This window comes from Coccidioides immitis, assembly GCF_000149335.2.
Source record: "Coccidioides immitis RS genomic scaffold supercont3.1, whole genome shotgun sequence".
NCBI lineage: Eukaryota > Fungi > Ascomycota > Eurotiomycetes > Onygenales > Onygenaceae > Coccidioides > Coccidioides immitis.
This window is the reverse complement of record NW_004504310.1, coordinates 1,137,357-1,162,853: the sequence shown is the minus strand read 5'-3', so window position 1 is coordinate 1,162,853 and position 25,497 is coordinate 1,137,357. Positions and strand designations below refer to the sequence as shown.

Sequence of the window (25,497 nt, the reverse complement as noted above, 5' to 3'; positions counted from 1 at the left end):
CGGGTTCTTTTCACCTCTCCTAGATTAAATTTCTCGGTGTCGCAGAATTACATTGCAAGAGTGTATTCTCTACATATTACACTGGCTTGTCCGGGCCTATTTCACCCTCCAATCAAACTTTGCTGACACCTTCTAGAAGACGCCGGGTAGCAACAAAGCCCTAATAAAATATCCCGTTAGAGAGCTATTCTCGAGTCAGCACAGTATTGCGTATTAGATACGGACACTTTTGTGGCCATGCCATCCTCCGTGCGATCCAATGACCGTGACCAAACAATGGCCGACGACGCGCCGTTGAATGACACGGAAATGCAGGAGCAAAACCCGGATGAACTAGAGGAAGAGATTCACGCGGCGGAGTTTGAGAAACAGAGAATCACAGTTGTATGTCGGCACATTTTTGATTTGCATAGTGGATACATTGCCTGCTGTACAAAGTGCGGATTTACTGAAGGTTACTTCTGTATAGTTGCCAGGCGCTTCCGAGACGGCGGCATCGTTCCAGTTCGAAGGAGAGGATCATACACTAGGAAACGCGCTGAGATATATTATAATGAAGAAGTGAGTCCGCTTCATAATGCCGCAGAACCGAGGCTGATGTATAAGCCTTGGATTCTGATCGCACAGTGGCATAAGCACATACTAACATTACTATCTACCCAGTCCCGACGTTGAATTTTGTGGCTACACCATGCCCCATCCTTCAGAGACAAAGATGAACCTTCGCATCCAAACCTATGGTAAGCTCGCTGTTCCTCACTAAGAATTTAAAAGTAACAAATGTGTCCAGCCTCGACGAATGTATTTGAAGTGCTTGACAAAGGATTGAGTGACCTCATTGACCTTTGCGATGTTGTAACAGAGACTTTCACAACTGCAAGAGATGATTTTGAAACGAATAAAATGCAATAATGATTTAATCTCGGTGTTTATTTGATGATATTTCATAGATAAATCCGCGGGTTGGTTCTAAAAAGAATCTTGTCAGGTATTTGGATTGGGCGAACCGGCGTTATATCATAGTGTTAAGACGTTCCTGCTGGGGTGGTACAGGGTATCTCAGATGGAACTTCGTTGATAGATTGCAACGGATCGGGGCAGATGGAGACCTTTGAACCGAATCATATCAAGTGCATTGCGTGATTGAACATATGTACATTCTATGGTACGCGAAGAGAAACCCCAAAGGAGATAGAAGTAAGAGGCAGAACGCAGAAGAGTACTTCAATTCCGACCCTGTAATTGATCGTCTGATCTTAGCCAAACATGATACAAGCAATGAGAGTAAAATAAGAGTGCGATTCCATGAGGGGATAAGTTTACGTACTTCTAGAAAGCCCTGCATGAAGTTTTTGGGGAGCTTTGCCGTTGGATCCTCCTCAACACGGAAGTATTTCATCACATGAGAGAGCTGCTTCCAGTAATTCAGAGTTTCCTATGGAATCCGAATATATATGTTAGAACTGTTCTACATCCTCATCACACGAATGGGAAGGCCAGTAACGGCAGCTATCACCACAAATACCCAAGCGCAAACATTGCCGCATAACCAAGGGAAGAAAAAAGGTGCATGGCTTGGTTTCCATACCTGATATTCAGCATGGCTCTGGAATAGAAGCACATCGACAGCGGCTAACTGGTTAACGTATCGATGGCGTTCAAACTCCTGTCGGATCTTTGTACGGATAGCGGAGACGGGAATGTTGAGCGAGTACATTGTTTGGATCTCAGGCGACTAACGCGGTGTACGAAGGAATAAGTTAGCTTTCAATGTCCATAATCCCAAGGAGCCTGCGCTCGGTATTCTAGAGATGGATTACGGGTCTCCGGAGTCGCATCAACGGGGCAAAGTGGAATGAAAAGTAACAACGAACCGCCCTAAGCCATTCCCGATATGACTTCAATACTCTCTTTTTTGCATCTCCCCAATTGACGGCTATTCGATTCGCATACCAGTTAGCCCACCAAATCCATGTCTTTCCGGTTGACGGGAATGGCAGAGGTCGAGAGGAGGTAATCAAACTCACATGAGCGCGTCCGCTGTGCCAAATAAGTCGGGTTCAGCACCATAGTGGGCAGCAACTATGAAATCACTTGCAGGTGCCGATTGATCGAGAGAGACAAGGTGAAGCACGTTCGATGAGGTGAATCCGCGCTTCTTGGCTTTCGTTGCTCCGGCGAATGGGAGCGGTGGATTTGCAAGCTCACCGCCTTCACCGGCTGGAGGCGCTGACTGGCTGGGACGGAAGCTGACTACGTTGAATTGCCGCGTCGCATTTATTTTCTGCTAGGAAAACTTCAATGCTGGCCCCGGAGTTTGAACGAGAGTCACGCACCACTATCATCTACACTCTTTACTTGGACGGTATTAAAATTGTATTATAGTAAATTTCGCTGGAATTAAAGGTCCTCGACTATTTGTTTTGCTGAGAACTTTGAATTCAACTCCTTTCACGCTTCCCGATTTACATTCACCATGGCACCAAACAGAGGAGCTTCCTCCTCTAAGCAATCGAACAAATCTGCCTCCAAAAAGTCCTCTTCCTCATCTACCCTGGCATCGAAATCTCGAGTTTCAAAATCCTCTGCAAACAAGAACGCTAAACGTCCACCCCCAAAAGAAGTTAAAACCAAAGCCCGGACGGAGAAAGCCCTCCAGAAAAAGACGAAGAAGCGGGAGTATACGGAGAAGGAATTGAATTTGCCCGCGCTCAATATGATTACACCCGTCGGTGTGCAGAAACCAAGAGGGAAGAAGAAAGGGAAGGTTTTTGTGGATGATCAAGTATGGATAAGCTTGCGAGATCTGCGTGGACGTTTTGTAGAATTGCGCTGACCGGTGTCTCTGTATTAGGAGAGTATGATGACTATTCTAGCAATGGTTAACGCTGAAAAGGAAGGTCAGATTGAATCGAAGATTATGAAAGCGAGACAGATGGAAGAAATCCGTGAAGCCAGAAGGAAAGAAGCAGAGGCGAGACAAGAACAGAGGAAATTCAAATATGTAAGTAATGACTGCACCGTAACATTGCCCAGGCTGCGTGTTTAGATGGGAACTGACAACTGTATAGGAAGAAACTAAGGAATTATTGAAACGGAAGCGGAAAAACGGCGGAAAAGAGCAACAAGCAAAGAAAGATAATGATCAGTCAACTACACCTCCGAAAAAGCCGAATAAGAAACGCGTTGCTTTCGCCTGAATAAAATTGGTTCTATAATTCATTAATCTATAAATCTCAGGGAACGTGACCCGGGAGTAAAATCATCTATCTATCGACGGACATTCAAGTCGTGAGACCAAGTATTTATATTGAAAACAACAACAGACGCGCTAGATGCATGCTAGCCAACCTCACAATCCGACTGTGGATGGGCCGGAATACTCAAGATTCGCGCCGAAAGTGGCTTGCACTTCAGATGAAACGATGTGGAAATCTTCGGATATGAGAAGGGTCTATTCATCGTCTTCGTTGACTAGAGGCATTTTGCATTTCCGCCGCATGGGCTGAAAGTTAGGAGTTGGCCCATACAGCTCTCCGGCGGGATTGGCGGGGATGCGCTGCGCTGCAGGAGTAGTATCCTCTACTTTGAGTGGTGATTCAAGGTCGATCTCGGTGGCCAGTTTGTTTAGGAACCCGGTGACCTAAGGGACATTTGTTAGCAGAAAGCACGCTTAAATCAAACACTATTGATGACACAGTCGCGAAGTCGTAAAAATACAAAAAAGTTTTCAATTGGATTGGGACTTGCACTCACTGGTTTAGTAAACCATCTAGACCCGCCGGCCTCGAACCAGCTCAAATGGCCACCCCAGGTTGTAGTGCACATGACCCCATATGGTGTCTGCTGAATTTCAAGGTATGGAAGGGCCTCTTTTACGGATATCTGTAAATAGATTCTTAGTTACAGTCGCCAGCATGGATAGATAAAGGCTCTCTTACGGGGTCGTCTTCCGCTTGGATGGCAAAGAATGGGATTTTAATAGCGAAAAGCGAGTCAATTGACGATGCATCTCGGTAATAAGCGGTCTCTGTAGGATAACCCCATACGGGCGCTTGCAATTCGCTAACAAGATTTCCATTAGCCCTTCACCGCTTAGGGGAGCGAGGCACACCTACCGGTCGAATTCGTGGAGATACTTTATATTCCTCACTCGCTCAACATTTACGCGAGGATGCTTCTCTACAGCGTCGACGTGTCTATATGTAGCTTAGCACTTCAAGCACCCAGCACATATGTAGTCCTAATGGATCACGCTTACCGCTCAAAAAGCCGTTTCATGTTGGCACCCATAACCTTTGAATACACTTCTAATCCTAGCCATGTCCGCTGCAGAGCGAGCGACCCAATTTCAAGGTTCCAAGGATTTGAGCATATCACTGCGGCTTTAAGCTGGCACTTTTCAGCCTCCTCTCCGAGATACTGTTTCTGTTGTTAGCTGCATGGGTTCACCAGGAGAGCCAGGTCGCGGGCCGCACATACGTTCGTTAAAATATTCGCACCCAGCGAAAAACCAATTCCAAACAGCGGTCTATTAGGGAACTTTTCCCGCAACCACCTCACCAACTGCCGGACGTCCCAAGTCGCGCGCGCATTGTACAAAATGGAGCTCGTAACCTTAGACTGTGCACACCCTCGGAAATTCAAAACGCACGCCTCCCAACCAGTCTCTAGCAACGGTGCAACCACATGCCGAAGGTATAACTCGTGCGATCCTCCGGACAGGCCGTGCAGGAGGACGAGCATTGGCTTCGTATCTTCCGATGGCAGCGCCGCAAACTCTTTCTCCGTGAAGAACGTGGTACGGGATGGAAGGTCCCTGTTCTCCTCCACTTGCGATAAGGCCGCCGCATCGTACTGGTCAACCACGAAATCCACCTCAAACGTCCCGCTGTAGTTGGGATTATTCGCCTCGAACCTCCACCTCTTGTAGTAGACCGGAACATCGTCGTTTTTCACCACCGTCCATGCGGTCTGTAGGTGCCCATTGAATAAAAGAGGGTTTAGCTGGCAGATAGAAGGCGTTGCAGCTTGGCAGAGCTCCGAAAGAGAGATATACTTTGAATCATCAGGGCCAGGATTCTTGCGCGGGAGGAGAACGGATTTGGGAGCGTGGTGGAAGGCAACTCGACCGCTGGGAAGCATCCAAGATAATAGGCCCATTTTGGGTACTCCGTATCGACCTAGCAACGAATTCAACACACTCAAGCGGCTTCCCGTCCGTTTCTATGTAGGTGTCCAGAGATAACACTTCCAAGGTGGTAATTTAGAACGGGAAGAGAGGTACAACTAAGGTCAGTGTTCCTAGATTAAAAACTGCCGTAAAACCCAATTTTTCCACAAAAGCGGAAAACAATAGAAGAACAGAACAAAGGAAGAAAGAAAGAATAGCTTAAAAAAAAAAAAAAGGCCACTGTGGGAGTGTTTCGCCGCAGCCCGGGATCTCGAAAGCTCTTCGCGCGACCACGGAGATCCTATTTTTAGACTTTTGGATCGCTCGGGAGTGCCGAGGCCCAAGTGCCGGTATGACGTCACTGCGCTCTTTGAAAAAATCCATTGCCAGCAGCCAGCCAGGGCGCATCAGGGGTTCAGGGGTTACGCGGCCGACGCTGTTGTTTGGGGGAGAAACACATGTACGCGGAGTGATACAATATCTACACCAGAACGGAACAATCGATCAGTTCATTTACAGCCCCTTGAAGAGGTAGTCGAGATTAAAAACAGATGAGCAGCCTCCCCTACGTGATAATCCAAATGATTGTGCATACCACGGCGCCCAAGATGAAAACGAGACTTTAAAAATACCAGTCTTTGCTTGCTGCAAAGCATTGACTATGATATCCTGAACACATATATCACGAGATAATACGGGAGCAGTGAGATGTCACCTTGCAATAAAATGAACTCTTCTATGAAAATAACATTAGGACATGCTAATTAACAGGCAGATACCCTCAGAGCGTGGAGTGCACCTTCATAAAAGCGCCAAATCCAACCAGGGACGCATGAAGAGGCGAAGGACTCGGGAAATAGCAGGGTTTACCCACAACTCTAATCTCGAGCAGATAGAAAACAGGGTGCTCTAGCGTGCCACACGCGCCGTTGATTTGGCACATCGGTAACCAAGTTTTCGAGGAAGAGACCCCGTTCTTGTTCGCTGGCGGAATGGTTTGGCGTATCGCCGTTGTCATTATTTTCGCTTACATCCCCATCTGTGCAGCTTTCCGTCGAAGATGCTGCTTTGAGTCGCCGAACTTCTTCAACAAGAGCTCCAATCTCATATTCTCCGCGGCAGAATGCCGTTATACCTAGGCGTGCTTCGGTTGTCTGCCTAGGGCCCAGGATCGGGAGCGCTCGCTGGAGCATACCGGTCCAGGAGAACCGTTTGGATAATTCCAAAGCGACAGAGTCTGGTTGATGACGGAGGCTAGGAACGAGACGAAGGAGGGGATGTACAGGCCTGGAAGAGCGGTTGAAGATTGTAACAAACAGCGTCAAGAACGAATTTGTTGGTATGGTGAATTTCGAATACCCTGTTTGCACCGTAGATGTAGAATCACAGTCGCTCTCTGCAGTATTGCTCGGACCCTTTGCCTCATCTTTAGGTTGACGTACTGAGAATGTTATTTCAATATCGTCCATGCGGAGAGCATCAACTATTCCACTATTTAACGTAATTCCACGTAAGCCAATAGCGCCTTTTCGGCCGGTCATATCCTCTTTCCACGTGCCAGAAAGTCGTTTGAGCAGCTCTTCGCGGAACCAGAACGCCTCTCTCCCAGCGACCTCTGCCTCATACGACACTTTCCGCGCACTTACGACAAATTGGCGCTTGTTTGCATGCCCTAAACTCGGGATTGCCTTGCAAGGGTTGTCTAAAAAGATTCGTGGGACGAGAACAACTAGACGGGTAGTACGGCCCGATTGCAGAACATCTACAACTTCATGCACAGATGGTTCAGTACTTAGAGAATTATTGATTTCGTCAATGTTCTCTGTGACTGAGATAGATGCGGTCAGTGGATTCGACCAGGAGTTCCGTAGGTCTAACAGGAGCAGGCAATGATCCGATCCATATGGCTCCATTCCAATTCGGGATAGCATCTTCGAAAATTCGGTTTTCGATGAGTGACTGGGAGGCGCGGTCGAGGTCGGTGCCCCTTTAGCGCTAGTGTCAGAAAACTTATGACGATGTCTATTTGACCATGCAAAATCAGGACTAAACGGTAGAATATCGCAACGGACAAGTTCGATACTGGGGTTAACGGTAATGGTGAGAGGAAAGTTGAGTTGTCTCGTGTAAAATGTCTCTGGGATTTCCGACGACGATACGCTGGTGTATCCATAATCAATTTGGATTTCAGCGTCATTTAATCCTGGTTTTCCAAAGACTTCAATAGTGAACGTTGAAGTTTCTTTTGGGGCAATTGTGATCTTCCCGTTGTCGTCGATGGGCCGCTTCCATCGTAAGGCCGGAATTTCGGAAAGTTGATATTCCAGTTCGTAAACCTCGGCTGGAAGGTTGTCTTTATTGCTGATGGCGGTTTGAAGCCGCCTAGTCGTGGAATCCTGGAAAGTGAAAAATATGAAACCAACGGGACACGAAGTGACGTTGCGGAGTGTAATATCGAAGGTGCTGGTCTGACCTTCGAGGAGCATGATGGCATTTTGTAGCAATGAGGAAGACTCGATCTCTAAGAGTGGCTGCTGCTTTATGACGTTAACGAGCAAGTGGTCAGGCTCAGGGCCAGCTTGCGTAGGAACATGTCCGCCTCCAGATTCGTTTGAACCCCAAGATAAGGGCCGTTGGAAGGATAGATCTTTAGCTGCCAATCCAGTTCGCTTAAGCTTGGGTTGGAAGCTTGGCTTCCAGAGCTTTTTGAATATCGGAAAATGACGTTGTCGGCAAAATCTTACTTTGGCAATGCAGCCGGTGATCTTTAGAGTCCCTTCTGTTGTTGCCAACAAAGGAATGATTTTTTCTTCCAAGGAGAACGGTCGGAGCCATAGGCCATGTGTTTCCGCTTCAAACTCCACGTCACTCCCATCTAACCGGAGGCGTTCGATTTCAATGTCAAATTCGTACGGGTTTTGGAGAACGACTTTGACCGCGCTTTGCTCGCCGGCAACCAGTAGCGACTCCGAACGGCCGATTGGCGCCTTTGAAAACGCACTGTATATGAATGGACCTTTATTCCCACGATCTTCGTTGACAACTGACATCCCGAAATCTTTCTTTGATCGCTGTACGGGCTGTTTTACATCTGCATTCTCTAGGATTTCAATGTCTCGCACCATAAAATCGTCCCAATATTCGGCTTCCATGTCGGGGTGCCCAAGTCTGTTGGCGGCCCCAACAGTACGCTTAACATTGTTGTAAAATCGGACTTGCTCTTCGGGTGCCAAAATTGGAGGAATATTGTTGTCATTTGGTGCAAGCATTGGGCTCCCCTTAATGGTCTGAAGAAGCCCAACTGTAAACTGAAGTACCCCTTCAAAATTTGGAAGTGCCTCACAAAAATCAATACAAGCCTTGAAGATGTCAACTTTGAGTAATGTATCCCCGTAGGATGCCAAAGTACTATCATTTAAGGCTCTTTCGATTATTGCCTCGACAGAATCATACCCGGGCTGACCTTCGGTGTCTTTGGAATCGGGCCGATTAATTTGCCCGTTTATTGCGCTTGGCGCGCCATATAGTGACGCGACCAAAGCCAACAGACCTCTCATACTGTCTTCAGTATTGCCAGACCCGGCATCCAAAGCATTTAAGTCGAAGGCTTCATTGTTAAGCGCAGACAAGCCAGCCGCTGGATGTATTCCCACATCAGCAGCTCCGATTTTGCGTGCTTGAATAAGCCCAGTGATCGAAGCTGTTAAAAGTTCCCTCAAAACAAATCCTCGTTTCCTTTCCAACCCTAGCTGTGACAGAACGGCTGCCATGCCAACAAGGATCTGCACAGAGTCTGTGATGGGAATCTCTGTCGCAGGAGATGGAGGTAAAGCTTGGAATAAAAATGACGCTATCTCGGTTTTGCGAAGCGCCATATAGCCCCGTGGGCGATCTGAAGACTGAACAGATTCTAAAGGAAGGCCCATTACTATATGATTTAAGGCATTATCATCTAAGAATCCGTCTCGATTGTAAGCAACCGTTAATAATTTAGCGAGCCTTATTGTCGTCTCGGAGTAGATAAACTGAGGTAGAGGTTCATCCGTGATATTAGTCGCTCGGTTGTACAGACTTAAAATATAATTTGAAATGTCGGGAAGAATAATCGCCAAGCTTTTTAAACACGCCGCCCTGGACTCTGAAGTCGCACTCGGCTCTGAATGGCTAGGAGTCGGGGGAGGCTTCGTTGTAGGTTTGTCGATGGATGGAAAACAAACCTGGGGTATCTGTAGATTGGGAATTAGTTAATCGTGGCTCGGGAGAGCGCGATCATGAGAGCTGGGCCCAACCTGAAAATCCATGCCAATCCAGCCATACAGCAGCAAACATATCAAAATACTTTCTAGCGCTTTTGCATGCCAAATATAATCACTTCCGCTCCTCGCGCCGATCGCACCCTCAACAAGCTCTTTCATAGCTTCAGGCCAGATACCTGCTTGAAGATGCAGTAACCCAGTCACTACTTTCAAACGAGCGTGGAATCTGGTTTTCGAGCGCTCATTTACACTTGAAGGGCCATGAATGGACATGCGCTCGCGGCTATGTTCTTGAGATCCGGGTTTGGAGCTGGATTTTAAAGCTGCCGTTGCTCGATTCGCGAGTTGAATCGATCGAGTTATTTCGTCAAATGTCGTAGGTGACTCGCGTGCATGGGCAGTGAGTTCGGTATCTGAATGATGACTGGTAGGGGCATTGGGCTGTGACGGTAATTGCGCAGGCATAGTCATTCGATGCTTGAGCTTATCTGTAGGCCGGACGTCACGTGTTCGACGCGGCCCCCAAGAAGACGCCGTGGGGGAATCTATGGTTCGCCATTCTTGCATTGACTCTGAAAAATCGCCGAGTTCTTTGAGTATTAGGGAGGATATATCACACATTAGAGTTTTGATGGTTGTCGTTCGGGACACTGCTGGAGAGGGTATCCACATCACATTGTCGGGCCCGGGGACCAGCTTATTGACACCTTTGTAGTCGAATATCAACAACTGCCGTGTAAGCGAGTGAGGATAGTTTGCTTTCAGTTCGCTCAATTCCGCGACGAGACTGTCAAGGTCGGGAGGTTTGGGATGCGGGGGACCTGTTACCCCGTTGGTTTTCTGCTGAGACAATTCATCTGGCTCAGGGGGTTCGAGCTCTTTCCCGTCCGCAATCGCTAAGATGGCCACGGGTTCCCTGAAAGGTTCGAAGGGGAACAGATCAAGATGGGAGGTCGGGGGTACCGAAGTGGACAAATCGTAGATGATCATTCCAGAGGGGAACGCCAGCGGAGAGAATGTATCTACTATTCCAGGGGCTGTCAGTAAAATAAACAATAAGCCAAGGGCGTCAGGCAAGCATATCATCCATTGGCGTACTTCTATTAGGGCGCCCGACGGGACTCACGTCTCCCAACCGAACCACATTTTGGGCCTGGAGCCGTTCGACAAGTTCTAAAAATCGCGATCGCCTGATTCTCCCTATGGGTAGCAGTAGAGTGCGTAGGCGCGCCGGCGCGATCGGTGAAATAGGGTCAACCGCCATCGTAACATCTGGATGGGCGAGATCCGGACTTGATATGTGACAGAAGGACGGCTGGTCTAAAGGAGTTGGGAGCTCCCCTTGTCATGTGGGCTGCAGGGTGTGTATGTGTGTGTATGAGGGCCAATCACTCCTCCATCGAGCTGGCGTCGATAATTCGTACAGAGCTCCAAGGTCCTGACCATGTGTCTGTATGAATCTGGCTTCTGCAATCCTTGAGCCACCCAACTAGATCGTCCGTCCATCTGTCGAAGGTGCACTTTGGAGCGGAAGCAAATGCCAAGACCAATGCCAAGACACTACTGCACTAGCTACGGAGAGCGAAGTAAACTGCGTGGTTGGTAGCTGTGCACCCACGGAACCTTGGCGTACACGTGATTATCAGCCTCAATGGATTGCCTGGTTGGACAACGTAATAATACCGTCTTGGCGCTGGGAGTCTCTGGCGGCTCATACCTCAATGTTACAAGTGATTGATACGAAGGTCAATCAGCCTCAGAGGCACTTCGCGACGGGAGCCAGCCTTGAGGACATCCTTCGCGTCCATGTCAGTGGGTTTCCATGGTGAAAGTTGGGTTGTTCCGGTCTTTTATACGGAGTACTCTCTTTTAGTACCCTTCCTTTTTTAAGGGTGTTCATATCTGTACGGACCCTAAAATCGTCATTTGACCGTTCGGAGACTGTGTTTTGGATTTCCGCAGACGGTTGAATTCCACCTATCCTCAGGTTCGGATTTGTTCGCATATGGAAATCATTATAATGCTGTCAAGCCATGGCTGGAAATGTCGACTTCAACGCCTTGAAGGCTCGTGCAATTGAGTCCGGCCTCGACGAAGAAGCCGTGACTGTGAATACCCGTGCTTTGATAGACAAGGTATTGGCCAGATACTCGGGAGAATGGTATGGTGACCCTCTGAAAGTGAGCTACTTTTTCTTTTCTAATAATTTAAGATAGGACCGTTTTGCGGGAGCTCCTTCAAAACGCCGCGGATGCCTCGGCCACGCAAGTTATCATTAAGCTAGAAACCCTTCCCTCGACCGCCGTGCCAATCCCACCCACGGACGATGCAGCTGCTTCCATAAAACATGTTATATCCCATCATACTGTCAAGAGCTTAATTCTCAAAAATAACGGTATTCCTTTTAGTGCTAACGATTGGTCTCGATTAAAGCGGATCGCTGAAGGAAACCCCGACGAAACAAAGATCGGAGCCTTCGGGGTTGGCTTCTACAGTGTATTCTCTGAGTGTGAAGAGCCATTTGTGTCCTCCGGGAAAGAAGCCATAGCCTTTTACTGGAAAGAAAATGCTCTGTTCACACGTCGTCTGCAGCTTCAAGATCAGGATTGCTCCCCAGACACAACGTTTGTTCTGGATTACCGTAATACTACTTCTCCAATACCCGCTCTTCTGCCATTATGCCAGTTTCTTGCGAGTAGTTTGACCTTTATTGGTCTCCAGGCAATCGAGCTTTGGCTAGACGGTTGGAACCTGTTGAAACTGTCCAAAAAGATTGCACCCGGTCTTTCCGTCAACATACCAAGGGATGTCCAGACGAAAACTTCCGAAGGCCTGATGAAGGTTCAAGGTGTCACACGGGAAGTTGTCCAGCTTGATGCTAGCTGGATGCCCGCTGTTGAATGGAAATCGCCTACAAATTCCTCTAGGTTTGAAGGAACCCGAGGGGATGATAACACAAGTTCTCTTCGAAGCTTTTTTTCCCGTCTAACCCGATCTGCCGGTGGAAAGCTAGCTGACAACACAGCGGACAACGGCAAGCCTTCCCAGGCCCCTATTCCTGAAAACCTCACCTTGTTCACGTCATCTTCGGTGTTTTTACACATTAACACCGCGAAAATACAAACGTCCGTTGGCCATTCTTTTGGACAGGAATTGCTCCGGGCAACGAAAAAGCCGGCCCCAAAGTTCACCTCCCTCGCGGTCTTAACCTCTTCATTCGCTTCTATGCAGCTCTCCGACGAGTCAGGGACGTCTAATACAAAATCAATATTCGCCACAGTCCTGCCCTCTAAGTCTGGCAGGGTTTATATTGGATTTCCAACCCACCAAACCACTGGTATGGGCGCTCATATATCGGCCCCTTCCATCATCCCCACAGTTGAACGGGAGAGCATTGACCTTAATGCGCGCTGGGTGCGCACGTGGAATACAGAGCTTTTGCGTGCATCTGGCATTGTATGTAGGATTGCCTGGGCGGCAGAAATGGCTACCATTAAAGATCGGATTGCCTCTCTGGCATCACGATCAGGGCGGACCACACCGCAGATGGACGATATTGTTCCAGTAGTTCCAGAGGCTGCACATATATCCAATCAATTTGTATTCCACCAGTCTACCCCAGCCACTCAAGTCGCACAGGTCATTGAAAATTCGTTCTGGACATGCAGCCAAAACGGATATCTTGAGGTGCTCTCCACTTGTGGCGTTCTTCCAACTCACAAAATTCGTCTTGCACCAAAAGATCTAAGCTTTATGGACTCAATACCTGTTATTCCTGATTCTCTGATGGATCAGTCTAAGGGGTTCATATCCAGAATAATTGACTTTGGGCTTATTACCGACATCACGGTCTCTGATATTAAAAGGGAACTCGAGTCAAAGCCTCTAAGTGCCAAACAGCTCAGTGAATTTCTTTCCTGGCTTGTAGAGAAGGCAGTTAATCATGAATTTGACCGAGCCACCATTAACGCCTTGCTAAGTGTTGTGGTAGCAAACGACGAATTAGACGGGGTACCTAGTGGTATTCTGGTCCTGAGAGATATCTCAAGCTTTCTTAATCCATCTCGAATTCCCGCAGATCTACCGATCCCTTCGTCGGTCATGCCTTTTAAGTATACCAAAAACCTTCAGGCGAATCAGCTGAGCTCACTTGGTTGGTATGAGCTGCAAATAGATTCTTGGGTCCGTTGGTTGGTTGAAAGCGATCTGAGTTCTTCTCTACCTCTAGAGCAGTGCATAACGCGGACACCATCATTCTCGGCTCGAATTTTGCCTATTGTCTCCAAGCAATGGGACGGTCTATCCCCACAATCGAAAACGGCTATTAGCAATTTACTTCAGCAGCATACTGTTGTTCCAACCAGATCAGGAATGAGGAAGCCTCCCGAGGCATATTTTCCTTCTGTGCGCTTATTGGAGGACCTACCCGTGGTTCATGGGCTGAACAACGTCAAGGAAAAATTTTTGGTGGGCCTTGGAGTCCGGAAAACTGTCGACCTTAACGTGATTTTTGAGCGGCTTCTCGGTGCTTCCACCGACACCAAGGAGGACAAGGTGAACCGGCCACGGTGGAGTCATGTTGAGCTTATTAAATACCTCACTACTGTTCGCAGTGACATACCAAAAGGCGATATTGCAAAGCTGAAGCAAGTGAGGTTTTGCACGGCTGAGGCGAATGGAGCTACCGCAATGTCCGACAAACGATATAGAGTGTGCGAGCTTTTTGAACCCAAGCAGTCACTGAGGGATCTAGACATGCCCTTGTTGTACTGGCCTGGACCATATCCGTCTGGGAGTGCAGAAGCACAATTTTTGACACTGCTAGGTCTCAGGAGCTATCCTTCTGCCCCGGAGCTAGTTCAATTGATTGCACAAGCCGCCTCTGAGAGGAATATTCACTTGAGAGACAAAGCCCTGGCCTATTTCATCAGCACTCATGTTATAAATGGGTATGGAGATTTTGACTATGCAAAAGTTACTCTTCCCTTCCTTCCGCTCGAGGATGGGACGCATGGCGCTCCAAGCCAGTGTTTTACGGATAGGGGAGCATTGTTGTTCGGTTTTAAACTGCTCAGGAGAGACCTCGAAGCTCACGCCTCAAAATTTGGGGTGAAACAGCATCCTCCAATTAATGACTGTTTGAACATCTTGGTTCGAGAGCCTCCTAAGTCGGCAAGCCAGGCCAAAGAGCTTTTCCAATATTTTGCCAAGCGCCTTGCTGAAATCAACTCTTCCACCGCAGACCGCATCGGTCGAGCTGCAATTGTTCCCACAAACCGCGGCCCCCAGCCTGGTCGAGGCCATACTGAAAAGAAATCTGCCAATCTGATTCACATTGCGCCACAAGATTGTTACCTCGGTGGCAGCGAGGATTATATGGATATCTTTGACTTCGTGGATTTTGGCGCCGAGGCTAACCTGTTTCTCCTTGCCTGTGGGTCGAAGAGAGAGCCTACAACGGTTGAACTGGCTAGCATGCTTGTAAAAGACTACGCTAGAATTGTCGATAAACTGCAGAACCCGGAAAAGTACCTGAAATTATTGCGGAGCATTGCTGACAATATGGATCAAATCAAGAGGGATCGAAACCTCATTAGAGACATGAAAAAAGTGAACTTTTTATTAGCAAGCAGGGAATTGCCATCCAAAACAAAAAGTGAAGGAATTGACGACGCTCACGAGGAAGAGGAAGCTCTAGTCAGAGAGTGGCAGTTGGTCAAGGCAGCGGATGCTGTCATTGTCGATGACTATGCGAGCTTTAGTTTATTCAAGGAGAGTGTACTCGCGGCGCCGCAGGAGGAGGCTTTAGAAGACATGTATGTTCAACTTGGAGCCCCAAATTTGGGCAGCATTGTTGTGGAAGATGTTCGCTGTGGTTATGCTGCTCCCGACCAACGCAATGCGATCAAGTTGCAGAAACAGATACATGAGCGAGCACGGCTTTTCTTACACGACCTTCCCAAAGAAGTAATAAAACACGACGCAAAGTGGCTTGAAAATCATTTAACAGTTCAAGTTGTGCAATCTATATCATTGCGACGTTCGCTACGTGGGCGGAACACTGGCCATGTCGAGAAACGAAGCGCAGTGGTATCAAGAAGACAGAATAACTCTAACCCTATTCTCTGCATCTCCCCGGGTGACATCAATTTCTATCAGGTTAGCCAGGCCTTGGTCCATGAGATCTTGTTGAGGCCCAAATTGCATTCCACACTTACTCTCGAAATGTTGTTAAAAACCGATCTGCTTGAGCTTCGTGTCAGAGGCTACAACGTGGAAAGAATCCTCCGACAGAAGGCTGCAGCCGCAAAAATGGCGGAAAGTCAGCGACAGATGCAAGTAGAAGAAGATCGCAGACGGCTCGAGCAAGTTGAACAGGAGAGACAACGCAGACAAGAGCAGGAACTCAATGAGAATGAGAACCTCCATCCAATGCCTGGTGTCTTCCCTGACTTCATTCCGAATTTCCGGCCGAACCGGGGTGCCGACTCATCACTGACCTCTTCTAATAATGACGGAGGTATGGCAGGCTTCATCTCAGGTCTCGGTCGCCGTTTTGGTTTGGATGAGCTCCTTCGAGGTGGCAATTCCGCTCCCACAGACCGAAGTTCCACCCCCAGTACACCTCCACCCCCTTATACGCCTCAGCAGGAGAATAATCCAGATAATCCTGGGCCTCATTCTGGAATTTCACCTAGTATACTGCGGCAGAACTTAACCACTGCCATTACGCGCTGCCGTCCCCATGGTCACTCGGCAATTCAGAGTACGAGGCAAGTGACCCAAATATCAGATGCGAAATCATATTGCGATGAACAACCTGGCCATGACTTGGTTCAGGTTGCCAATATCGCTGACACCACTCTTCGATTCTTCTTACCCCGATCCTCCGAACAGCTCTCCACCTTCTACAAGACACATGAAGCTGCTCTAATTCATTTTGCCTCAATTCTGATGGACTGTGCTAGCATTTTTGGGCTTCGAAAGGATAGCATCAGTGTTTTTTGCGAACCGAATGGCAAGACCATCGCTTTTAACCACCAAGGAAGCATCTTTTGCAACTTCCACTACTTCCAAAATTTACATTTGGCCAAAGTAACAGAAGGCAGTCGAGCTGACACGTTGGTGTATTGGTGGACAATATTTTGTCACGAACTAGCTCATAATATTGTGGAACTTCACAATTCTGAGCACAGTTACTATACGTAAGTTTGAACTTCATAATCTTGTTTCTATGCTTGACATTGGCTGACTGTATGTTCGTTCATAGTGAGAGCTTTGTAATGGAGTATTTTCCTGGGATAGCGGCAAAGCTCCAATCTTATCAGAATGCTCGCTAATTAAGACGTATGACGATAACTCCTATGGCGTATTTCTCGTGGTTTGGCGTCGATTTCTTCAGAGGTGCATCTAGCATTCCCCGATACAGATTTTTTGCTTCTTAAGAACAAGACGGTTTACGGGGACCGTGGATACATACAACTAGAGTGAAGTGGGTTTGTATCTATTCATATGTTGTGCGTTAACAGATCGTTTATTCTACTTTGACGTTTCTCGTTCCCAAGCGCGGATGGCTTCTTTCTCGATGAAAGTGGGAAGCATGGAGCGAAAGCTTGAGCTTTCTTTTTCTCCGTTCCGCTCTTTCTTCCAAGTTAGATGAACACAATCACAATGCAACTTCCTCTGCATTGAACGGTCATCGCTTGAGAAGGACGAGAATATCTTTTCTTGGAATTCATCTTCTCTTCTTATCATATCCGTCTTTGATATTGCTCTAGTATTTACATTGCTATCTTGTTTGATTTTTACCCTGAATTCGAAACCGGCCATTCGTTTATCAGCACACTCTGTTTCTCGTTTCTGCGTAAGACATCTATTATTATGCCCTAGCAGTCTCTCTCTCTTTTCTTCGCTATCCCCTACCAGCCACCTGAGGGACCCCTTTGGAAAAGCGATTGTCTCTTCCCAACTTGACATAGTCGGTCACATTTAGGTTATATATGCTGTTCGGCACAGGTAATTCTCTAACTGAACGATATTTCTACGCCATATCTACCCGGAATCAGTACTTCCGTTTCCACTTGGCGGCAAGATGAGTGAAAAGGGCGAAAGTTTTCGTGGCGAAGTTTCTCGACCTGCAAAGATTCTTTACATTAATGCATATGATGCCCCGTCCAGCGATCTCATTTCTCAGCTGCAGCGTAATCTCGGCGTGGACGTTGATGTTTGTGACCGTGTTAAAACACTGGGCATCAAAGGGTGCATTCCTGCCTTTCCGTTATATGATGCCGTTGTGGTAGGTCTGGGTGACGATTCGGACGTTTGGGAGGGATCTCTAGCCGAGCTTTGGGATTGCGAAAAGGTTCCTATGCTTGCAGTCGGCGTGCCCTTTCTGGATTTCTGCTTTGAGCACCATGCGGGAATTGAGAAATTTCCACGATCGCTAGATGGAACACACCTAGATTTGGTGCATTGCGGAGAGAATATATTTAAAGGCTTGGGGGAGTTTAAAGTGACACCGTTCTATAATTATCGGGCTGGGATTCGGCATCTAACAGAACGTCGCGTGGTGGATCACCAACATGAGGATAACTGGTACCCAAGCACGCGATGCTCAGAAATCGCACCTCTTGCTTGGTGCTCTATTCCAAGTGAAAACCAGTCGGCGTTGATGGCGGCTCACCACTTGAAAAATCCTATCTGGGCCATTTATTTTCGTCTTGAAGCTTGCAAGCCAACTCAACTCGGCTCCGAGCTTTTAAAAGGATGGTAGAGGAAAGTTTTAATATATAATAAACATGACCGATATAAAGCTGACGGCCAAGACTTGCCAGGAATTGGGAAGGTATTACCAGGGGTATATAAAAAAAAAATCGATCTTGGCCCTCAGCTGATAAAATGGTGCACCTCATCGACTAAAAGTGTCGCAGCGAGTCATCCCCTTGTCTCAATTGACATCTGAGAAAATCTGCGAAATCGTCGGCGTGCCAGCTACAGAGAGTGTAGTCTTAAAGACTCTAAGGTACACGATCATGTCTGTACGGAGTTGTGGTGCGTGGGTGTTAGAATATTCTGCCAAGTTGGGTACGTTGTTCGTCAATCGACTCTCCAGTCACAATCCGGAATCGTGGAAAACCACAGCCTCCGGTGTAACCAAGGCCATTCGATTTATAGCCCACATGAGAAAAGCTTCCGGAGGGCATCCGGGAATTCCATTTTGGGGCGGGTTCATGGGTGTCTTTTCGTATGAAATGGGGATCGATATATTGGGCATTGACGTGCCATCCAATGACAAAGGCGAAGCCGATACGTGCTTCCTATGGACAGAAAGAAGCATAGTATCGACCACAAACAAAGAGAGGTCTACATACAGTCCCTTTGCCGATCGGATAATAGACAAGGCGAATGGCTCGACTTAATGATGTACCGGCTCAGCCACTTTTTGTGTTATCCGTCGCTAGATCATGTTTTCCTCAATCTTTCCACCACGGCACTGGGCAACATCCAACGCGGAATGTATATACTCCAGATTAATCACACCCAAAACGAGCTGGCAAACCTGATGGTGGAGGGTTCGAAAATCACTTTCCCCGGCGAAGAGACATACAAAAGGAAAATCCGGCAATGCCATGATCATATTCGTGCTGGCGATTGTGACGAGCTTTTGTTGGCTGCCGAAGCAAACGTCACACTGCCATCATGTAGATATTGGGAGACATCATCCGTACGGCGTTGGATCCTGCTCAAGCAGTTCATGAAATTCCATCCGGCAAATTTCAGCGCATATATGAATATCGCACATTCGAAAGTTATTGGTGGCGCCCAGAAAAGTCTACTTCGCGGCAGTAGAAATGAGAAGAGATCTGGATTGCTTCCTGAAAACGAACCGGAAAAAGCCCCCGAAGAAGAGCCTGAGAAGAACCCCGAGAAGAGACTTAAGGATACTGCCGATAAGGAAGTTGAGGACTTGTTGACCAACGCAAATGGGTTGGCGAAAGACAAAGTCTTCGTAGATCGACTCAAAGGCAATTTATCCAAAATTTCGAAGTTACGAGACGCTCAGATCGAAAAAGAGGCGGAACACGAAAACAAGTCTGATATGTATCGACTGCCCAGGAATGGCGAGCCAGAGGCGTCGTCTTCAGTGCATCAAGGAGGGAGTTCTACCGCAGACAACGCATCAAGCAGTGGCCAACATTCGATATGCGATGATCCCCCTTCCGATTCACGCGCTTCAGATGGTATGTACTCGGAGATTTTGAGGAAAATAGAGAATCGTCCAAGGGGTGCCTTCTGCGGCGTCGCAGGATACATGGATGTCGGAGGTGGTTTCGAGTTTTTGGTTCTTGGTCACGCGGCTTTTACTTGGTCCGCACCCGGAACACCCGAAATTTGGCGGGTTGGAGCCGCCGCAACCATCAGCGCCAGAAGCACCGCCCAGCAAGGATGGGATGAAGTGCGGGGAAGATTGGATGCTCTACTGCAGATATTTCGCCATCGCCTTGATTCTGAGGTGGACGAGGGAGATCCAGAAAGGGACCGAGGTCTTTTTTCACAGGAGCAATGTTCTGAAACATCTTCTCAGGCTTCTCATTACTCCCAAGATGATAGAAGTTCTGCAGGGAAGTGGAGGTCTGGGAAGAAGAAAAAGAAGAAGAAGAAGAAGGGCAAAGCCTAGGGGATTATGGTTGGCAATCCATATCCTTAGATTGTATAATTATCAATAATCTGATGACGTTTTTATGGTTCTAGAGAGTGTAAGTGACTTCCTGCTACGTAGCTATCAGGTCTTCATCAGTCTGTGCATCGTGACTTTCCTCTAATTAGGGAATGTATACTCCGTACTCCGTACATGTACAGACAGTGACAGGCACATTGTACGGTTGGCAAGCGATGACATCAACGCCCCTTGTGGCCCTGGCTGCGGGGCGGAACGCAGCTCAGGGGTACTCCGTACTTAACTCTAAGGGGCGAAATTTATTCCACGTAATATGTACTCCGTACGGGGTTCTCCGATTTCAGCCAAGCTTACTCCGTACTGGCGTCCGTGCTCCCGTACAAGCACAAACTTCCACAATGGCTGTACGGAGTACCCTACTGAACTCCTTGTGGGCATCTAGGTACAGTACGGAGTACACCGTACCCGCTAAACTGACTCCGTACGGAGTACTGTATGAAGTAACTACAAAAGCTTTTCGGCTTTTAGCTTTCGGCTTTAGCTTTCATGCTATCAAGACGTCAAATGTTCGGCTTGGACTCCTGGCCCGTCTTCCTGAATAGTCTCCCAGGGAACAGGACAGCCTTCTTTATGGAAAACCACTGATATGGCATGCTGAGACGAGAGTAAATCATTTCACCAGGCCAGATAACTGCTTTATCGCAAGTAAACCACCCCAGCACCGCCCTCCTGCTTCTCATTGGACACCCACCCGGTTCCCCTCTTTCTCTACTCCTCTTTCTGAGAGAGAGCGCCTTTCCATCGAGTCTGCTCTTTGTGCTTTGTATGCTGCAGAGACAGTTTCTCGCAGAAGATGGATATTTGAGCCTGTTTGGCCATCCTTTGTTGTCACGCTCTGTCTTTATCTGCAAATATGCCAAACCTTCTTTCGCCTCAACGACACAGACCTTGCTCAAAATAGGCGGTGGCTTCTGGGTCAATCTGGTTTGCGTACTATTGAAAATAATCATTCCACCTTTTTTTTTTTTTTTTTTTAAGTTCCTCCTTTAACACACTGCTGATAAGCTGAATCGTCTAGTCTTCGAATATCCTGTGATTAGTCTTACCTTAAGAGCTATATCAACTTGGACTTCCTTTCCTGAGTGACGAGGAAGTAAGATGGAAATCTTTTGCCGCAATGTCCCTGACCAGGTTCAAGAGAAGCATTTGAAGAAAGAGTTTACGGCTATTCTCGCGCAGTTCTCGATTACCAGCTTCAGTTGCCGAAAGGCAGGGAAGAAAAATGCGTTTCTCACTATTCTTGACGTTCAGAAGGCCCAGAGGCTCATGGATGTTCATGGTCAAGATGAGCAGAAGAAGAGAAGACCGGCTAAACCGCTTAAGATGTTTGGCCGACCCATTTATCTCGAGAAGGGCCGAAACGAACCGGATGAATATGCCCTACGTGCATTGCGGTTTGAGGAAGAAAAGAGACTAGCCGCCCTAACTACTAGCAACATAGCTAATACACCGCAATCATCGCTGGTTGATGGGAAAAGCGCCACCGTACAAGTGAAACGCTTTCCTGTCACAACCATGTCTTGCGGTTTTTGGGATTATCAGCGCGGTGATCCTGTGTTCGTTGAATTCTTCCGATGTCCAGGTACTGGAAACATGCTTTTCGGGAAATCGTCACTTCGTGTCACTATGAAGAACGTTGCCCCGTCGACAGATTACTATTTGGAGTTTTCATACTTGAATGTCCAGAGCATACATATCGGGACATCCCAGCAAGCCACCATGACAATTTTGACCGACATCGCGCCCCGATATTACATATCTGACCCCATGGAAAAGGCAAAGGCACAAACGGCAAAATTGCTCAACAGATACGCTCAAGTTCCAACTAAGCGCAGAGTTGGCAATTTCGGCGGTGATCATGCGATAACTTCGGGGATCTGCTTTTCGTATCGATTCGAATTGTGGTACCGACATACTTCTGCAATTCGAAGGCTTCGTGATGATGACCACCTTCCTCCGATCGGCACATGGGCCGATCGCCGAGTGGTTTACCGATATCCTTTCACTGTTTTTAAGGAACAGTTTGACCTTTTCTTGGAAGTGCAGCAAATTCCTTTCACCCTCAAATTTCAAATTGCCAAATTAGTTTGGAACGGAGAGATGAGTCCCATGAAGGCTTTACAGTTCTATCCGTTCATTAAGCGTTCACGAGATATCCATGGGCTCGAGGTCGTTATTGAAGCCCTAAAGAAATTGACCACCAACCTGGAATATCCGAGCCCCGATACGCATGAATCCGACGTTGATGTGATCGCATTGGGAACTCTCTTAGATCAGATGATTGAAAGGGTAGACTTTCAGGACTCCACCCGCTTAAATCTTGTCCATCCGAATAATGTGAAAGTCCACCGAGCTCAGGTGACACCGAGTGGGACATATCTTTATGGGCCCAATATTGAAACAAAAAATCGTGTTTTGCGTCAATATAATGACCACATTAATAACTTTCTTCGTGTTGAATTTGTGGATGAAACGGGTGATCCTGTCTATTTTGATCCCCAAGCTTCACTCCACAATATTTTCCACGAGCGCTTCAAAGGGGTTCTAAAACAGGGCATTAAAATTGGAGGTTGTCATTTTAGTTTCCTGGGGTTTTCCCATTCTTCTTTGCGCAGCCAGACGTGTTGGTTCGTAGCGCCCTTTACAACAAGTAGCGGTGAGCGTTTTGATGCACAAAGCATCATTCAAGGCCTTGGCTCCTTCAGCCATATCTATTCCCCAGCAAAGCTAGCAGCAAGGATTGGGCAAACTTTCTCGGAGACGCAGACATCCATTGCAATTCCAGAAGACGCGGTTTTTTTGAACGAGCCCGATATGAAGCGAAATGGGAGAGTCTTTAGTGATGGAGTGGGTACATTCTCACCACGTCTTTTGTATAAGATTTGGAGCGAGTACGCTCTCCGAGAAAAAGTAAAGCCAACAGTTTTCCAGATACGATTTGCTGGTACGTTATTCATCCCCTTTTCGCCCGTTTCGATCCTTTCTCTGTCCTGCGCTGGCACCTCTGATGGAAGAGGTTTCTTTCTAATCTTTGGAGGCTGACGTTTTGTTGTCCTACTAGGAGCTAAGGGCATGGTGTCTCTAGATACTCGGCTTAAAGGGGAGCAGCTGAGATTGAGAGAATCTATGGTGAAGTTTTCAGCAAGGCGTGCTTTCAATATTGAGGTTTGTGGGTCTGGAATTCGGGCGTTGCCATTCTACCTGAACGCTCAGATCATCAAAATACTTGAAGATCTGGGTGTACCTCCTACAGGTTTCATAAAGCTTCAGTCCGATGAGATCGAACGCCTTCTTTCAGTTGGAAAGTCTGCTTCGAAGACCTCGCAATTCTTGGAGGAGTCAAGTATTGCGAAGGAAGTACGTGTGCCATGGCTCATCGAGATCCTGCATGGCCTTGGGTTCCATCATGATCAGGATCCATTCCTTCGATCGGTTGTTCAGCTAGCTATCTTCTTCAAGATGCGTGATTTGAAGTATCGAGCACGGATTCGGGTGCCAGAGGCTGTTACTCTTTATGGGATCATGGATGAGACGGGGTACCTAAATGAAGGAGAGATCTTTTGTACCTTCTTGAACGAAGAGGGCGGTCGTGAGATCCTTGTTAGAGACCAGGTTATTGTCACTCGGGCCCCTGCTTTACACCCCGGGGACGTCCAGTATGCAAAGGCCGTCGATGTCCCAGAGAATTCGCCTCTTCGCAGTTTGCATAACTGCGTGATTTTCAGTCAGCACGGGTTTCGCGACTTGCCCAGCATGCTGAGCGGAGGTGATCTAGATGGTGATCTCTACAATGTTATATATGACGAACGCCTAATGCCGCCATGCACTTATCCTCCTGCCAATTATCCAAAGGTTGAAGAGAAATTACTCGATCGAGAGGTAGTTAGGGATGATATCATTGATTTCTTTGTCACCTTTATGCAGCAGGACCAGTTGGGCCGTATAGCCACTATTCATCAAGCCATTGCGGATCAGAGGCCCGCTGGTACCTTGGATCAAGACTGTTTGCTGCTTGCAGAATTACATTCAGTAGCGGTTGACTTTTCTAAGAGTGGAATACCGGTAAGAATTTTTATTCTAGGTGCGACTTAACAGGAGGTGACAGATTGCTTACCTTTTTAATTGCAGGTTGATTTGACTCGTATTCCTAAACGGCCTCGCTATTATCCAGATTTTATGGCCCCGAGCCCTCGTATCAAGATTGCAGATAGCATTGAAGTCGTCGAGGAAGAACAATATCTTGCTGAAGACGAAGACGACGATGAGGACGAGAGACCTCAAAGGCGCTACTATAAAAGTAATCGTATTCTTGGGGTCATGTACCGTAATATCAACGAGCAGGAGTTCCTTAATGCCGTTCGAAATGCCAGCAAGTTAAGGCGAGATGACAACACGCTGCTTAATGCTATTTGGGACTATGTGGCAAGCGAAACGGAAGGCTTTCAATGGGATCACCTTGTCGAGGATGGTAGGAAAGTGAAAGATATGTAAGTTTCCCTTATCCTATCGACTGCGGAATACTTTTCTAATCGACATCATATTGTTAGCTATGAGGATAAGCTCCGAGAAATCATGCAGCAGTATTCGAAGACGCCGTGGAAGAGCTCCCTGACGGAAGTCGAAGTTGTCATGGGATCCATTCTCGGACAAAATAGCAAGCAGAGTAGACGTGATAAAGAGGCATCTCAATCAATGCGGGAAGGTAAGTCCCTCTAAGCCCCAGTTTGTTCCTGGCTCTATTTCTGACTTAGCTGTATGTTTACAGAATACCAAGAGTTAGTTAATTTTACCATCTCTATGCTAACCGATAGGGACTCCGGCGGCGACGACTCCCTTGAGCGCTCAATTGCCTCTTTTTGGCACGCATTACATGCGAAGTATAGTGGATCGAGGAGCCAAAAAAAGGTGGCGTTGCTGAGTTTTCCATGGATCGCCGCCATGGTGTGTTTGCAAGAAGTCGATAGGTTCCAGAGAGCAACAGTGCCCTTCTAAGGCTCCAGTATCGGCATATTTAGGAGCCTTTTAATGGTTGATTTGTAATGGAGATATGTTTATGGTCACAATAATGGGCAACTAGTTAAAGGGTTTCATACTGGGGAGTATCACTGTATGCTATTTGTGTAATACGGACTGTACTCCGTAATTTTGAGGTGCCAACAATGACGGAAGGTATGATTAATACTGCGCTGTACTTTACCTGATCAGAATCTATGGCAGCATACCTACCATGAGTCTCTCAAGGCAGGTAATTTCATGTGAACTGAACTCCCCTTGGTGACCCTTGTACCGCAATGCCCTCCTCAGAGTGAGCCAACAATGGATATGTTGTT

At 47.4% G+C, this 25,497-nt stretch overlaps 8 protein-coding genes across 8 annotated transcripts; 5 read left to right on the top strand and 3 right to left on the bottom strand.

Moving 5' to 3' along the window:
* Positions 1-23: 23 nt before the first annotated feature.
* Positions 24-1,119, top strand: CIMG_02708 (DNA-directed RNA polymerase I and III polypeptide). The gene is made up of 4 exons (XM_001248936.2): positions 24-384; positions 470-561; positions 664-740; positions 791-1,119. Exons 1-4 carry the CDS (start codon positions 238-240, stop codon positions 910-912), a joined length of 438 nt encoding a protein of 145 aa, XP_001248937.2. The 5' UTR covers positions 24-237; the 3' UTR covers positions 913-1,119.
* On the bottom strand, positions 1,113-2,100 carry CIMG_02709 (NADH-ubiquinone oxidoreductase 14.8 kDa subunit). The gene is made up of 5 exons (XM_001248937.2): positions 2,028-2,100; positions 1,875-1,936; positions 1,589-1,735; positions 1,328-1,435; positions 1,113-1,236 (listed from the first exon to the last, which is right to left on the bottom strand). Exons 1-5 carry the CDS (start codon positions 2,068-2,070, stop codon positions 1,225-1,227), a joined length of 372 nt encoding a protein of 123 aa, XP_001248938.2. The 5' UTR covers positions 2,071-2,100; the 3' UTR covers positions 1,113-1,224.
* A 209-nt stretch (positions 2,101-2,309) lies between these two features.
* CIMG_02710 (66S preribosome component LOC1) lies at positions 2,310-3,738 on the top strand. The gene is made up of 3 exons (XM_001248938.2): positions 2,310-2,785; positions 2,855-3,004; positions 3,072-3,738. Exons 1-3 carry the CDS (start codon positions 2,477-2,479, stop codon positions 3,198-3,200), a joined length of 588 nt encoding a protein of 195 aa, XP_001248939.1. The 5' UTR covers positions 2,310-2,476; the 3' UTR covers positions 3,201-3,738.
* Positions 3,161-5,394, bottom strand: CIMG_02711 (hydrolase). Its single transcript, XM_001248939.2, has 6 exons — positions 4,483-5,394; positions 4,262-4,422; positions 4,119-4,199; positions 3,942-4,065; positions 3,757-3,885; positions 3,161-3,643 (listed from the first exon to the last, which is right to left on the bottom strand). The coding sequence occupies exons 1-6, from the start codon at positions 5,161-5,163 to the stop codon at positions 3,455-3,457; spliced, it is 1,365 nt and encodes a 454-aa protein (XP_001248940.1). The 5' UTR covers positions 5,164-5,394; the 3' UTR covers positions 3,161-3,454.
* Positions 5,395-5,855: 461 nt separating this feature from the next.
* On the bottom strand, positions 5,856-10,850 carry CIMG_02712 (hypercellular protein HypA). The gene is made up of 3 exons (XM_001248940.2): positions 10,528-10,850; positions 9,463-10,451; positions 5,856-9,399 (listed from the first exon to the last, which is right to left on the bottom strand). Exons 1-3 carry the CDS (start codon positions 10,691-10,693, stop codon positions 6,052-6,054), a joined length of 4,503 nt encoding a protein of 1,500 aa, XP_001248941.1. The 5' UTR covers positions 10,694-10,850; the 3' UTR covers positions 5,856-6,051.
* A 340-nt stretch (positions 10,851-11,190) lies between these two features.
* On the top strand, positions 11,191-16,769 carry CIMG_02713 (uncharacterized protein; the record flags this gene model as incomplete). The annotated part of the gene is made up of 3 exons (XM_001248941.2): positions 11,191-11,590; positions 11,646-16,634; positions 16,700-16,769. The coding sequence occupies exons 1-3, from the start codon at positions 11,463-11,465 to the stop codon at positions 16,767-16,769; spliced, it is 5,187 nt and encodes a 1,728-aa protein (XP_001248942.1). The 5' UTR covers positions 11,191-11,462.
* Positions 16,770-18,461: 1,692 nt separating this feature from the next.
* On the top strand, positions 18,462-20,155 carry CIMG_02714 (uncharacterized protein; the record flags this gene model as incomplete). Its single annotated transcript, XM_001248942.2, has 2 exons — positions 18,462-18,790; positions 18,826-20,155. The coding sequence occupies 2 exons, from the start codon at positions 18,462-18,464 to the stop codon at positions 20,105-20,107; spliced, it is 1,611 nt and encodes a 536-aa protein (XP_001248943.2). The 3' UTR covers positions 20,108-20,155.
* A 571-nt stretch (positions 20,156-20,726) lies between these two features.
* On the top strand, positions 20,727-25,264 carry CIMG_02715 (uncharacterized protein). The gene is made up of 5 exons (XM_001248943.2): positions 20,727-23,111; positions 23,229-24,229; positions 24,296-24,654; positions 24,715-24,869; positions 24,933-25,264. The coding sequence occupies exons 1-5, from the start codon at positions 21,266-21,268 to the stop codon at positions 25,157-25,159; spliced, it is 3,588 nt and encodes a 1,195-aa protein (XP_001248944.2). The 5' UTR covers positions 20,727-21,265; the 3' UTR covers positions 25,160-25,264.
* Positions 25,265-25,497: the final 233 nt, after the last annotated feature.

Bases quoted from the DNA above. Each gene is read 5' to 3' on its own strand.
- CIMG_02708 (XM_001248936.2), top strand. From the start codon at position 238: ATGCCATCCTCCGTGCGATCCAATGACCGTGACCAAACAATGGCCGAC. The intron at 385-469 runs GTATGTCGGCAC...ACTTCTGTATAG, and splicing joins AGAAACAGAGAATCACAGTT to TTGCCAGGCGCTTCCGAGAC. The intron at 741-790 runs GTAAGCTCGCTG...AAATGTGTCCAG, and splicing joins CCTTCGCATCCAAACCTATG to CCTCGACGAATGTATTTGAA.
- CIMG_02709 (XM_001248937.2), bottom strand. From the start codon at position 2,070: ATGGTGCTGAACCCGACTTATTTGGCACAGCGGACGCGCTCAT. The intron at 1,937-2,027 runs GTGAGTTTGATT...CGAATCGAATAG, and splicing joins GGCACAGCGGACGCGCTCAT to CCGTCAATTGGGGAGATGCA. The intron at 1,736-1,874 runs GTTCGTTGTTAC...ACACCGCGTTAG, and splicing joins ATCGGGAATGGCTTAGGGCG to TCGCCTGAGATCCAAACAAT.
- CIMG_02710 (XM_001248938.2), top strand. From the start codon at position 2,477: ATGGCACCAAACAGAGGAGCTTCCTCCTCTAAGCAATCGAACAAATCT. The intron at 2,786-2,854 runs GTATGGATAAGC...TCTCTGTATTAG, and splicing joins AGGTTTTTGTGGATGATCAA to GAGAGTATGATGACTATTCT. The intron at 3,005-3,071 runs GTAAGTAATGAC...ACAACTGTATAG, and splicing joins AACAGAGGAAATTCAAATAT to GAAGAAACTAAGGAATTATT.
- CIMG_02711 (XM_001248939.2), bottom strand. From the start codon at position 5,163: ATGGGCCTATTATCTTGGATGCTTCCCAGCGGTCGAGTTGCCTTCCAC. The intron at 4,200-4,261 runs GTAAGCGTGATC...AGCTACATATAG, and splicing joins ATGAAACGGCTTTTTGAGCG to ACACGTCGACGCTGTAGAGA. The intron at 4,066-4,118 runs GTAGGTGTGCCT...AAATCTTGTTAG, and splicing joins TATCTCCACGAATTCGACCG to CGAATTGCAAGCGCCCGTAT.
- CIMG_02712 (XM_001248940.2), bottom strand. From the start codon at position 10,693: ATGGCGGTTGACCCTATTTCACCGATCGCGCCGGCGCGCCTACGCACT. The intron at 10,452-10,527 runs GTACGCCAATGG...CTGGAATAGTAG, and splicing joins CGTCGGGCGCCCTAATAGAA to ATACATTCTCTCCGCTGGCG. The intron at 9,400-9,462 runs GTTGGGCCCAGC...CCCAATCTACAG, and splicing joins GGATTGGCATGGATTTTCAG to ATACCCCAGGTTTGTTTTCC.
- CIMG_02715 (XM_001248943.2), top strand. From the start codon at position 21,266: ATGGAAATCTTTTGCCGCAATGTCCCTGACCAGGTTCAAGAGAAGCAT. The intron at 23,112-23,228 runs GTACGTTATTCA...TTGTCCTACTAG, and splicing joins TTTCCAGATACGATTTGCTG to GAGCTAAGGGCATGGTGTCT. The intron at 24,655-24,714 runs GTAAGTTTCCCT...TCATATTGTTAG, and splicing joins GGTAGGAAAGTGAAAGATAT to CTATGAGGATAAGCTCCGAG.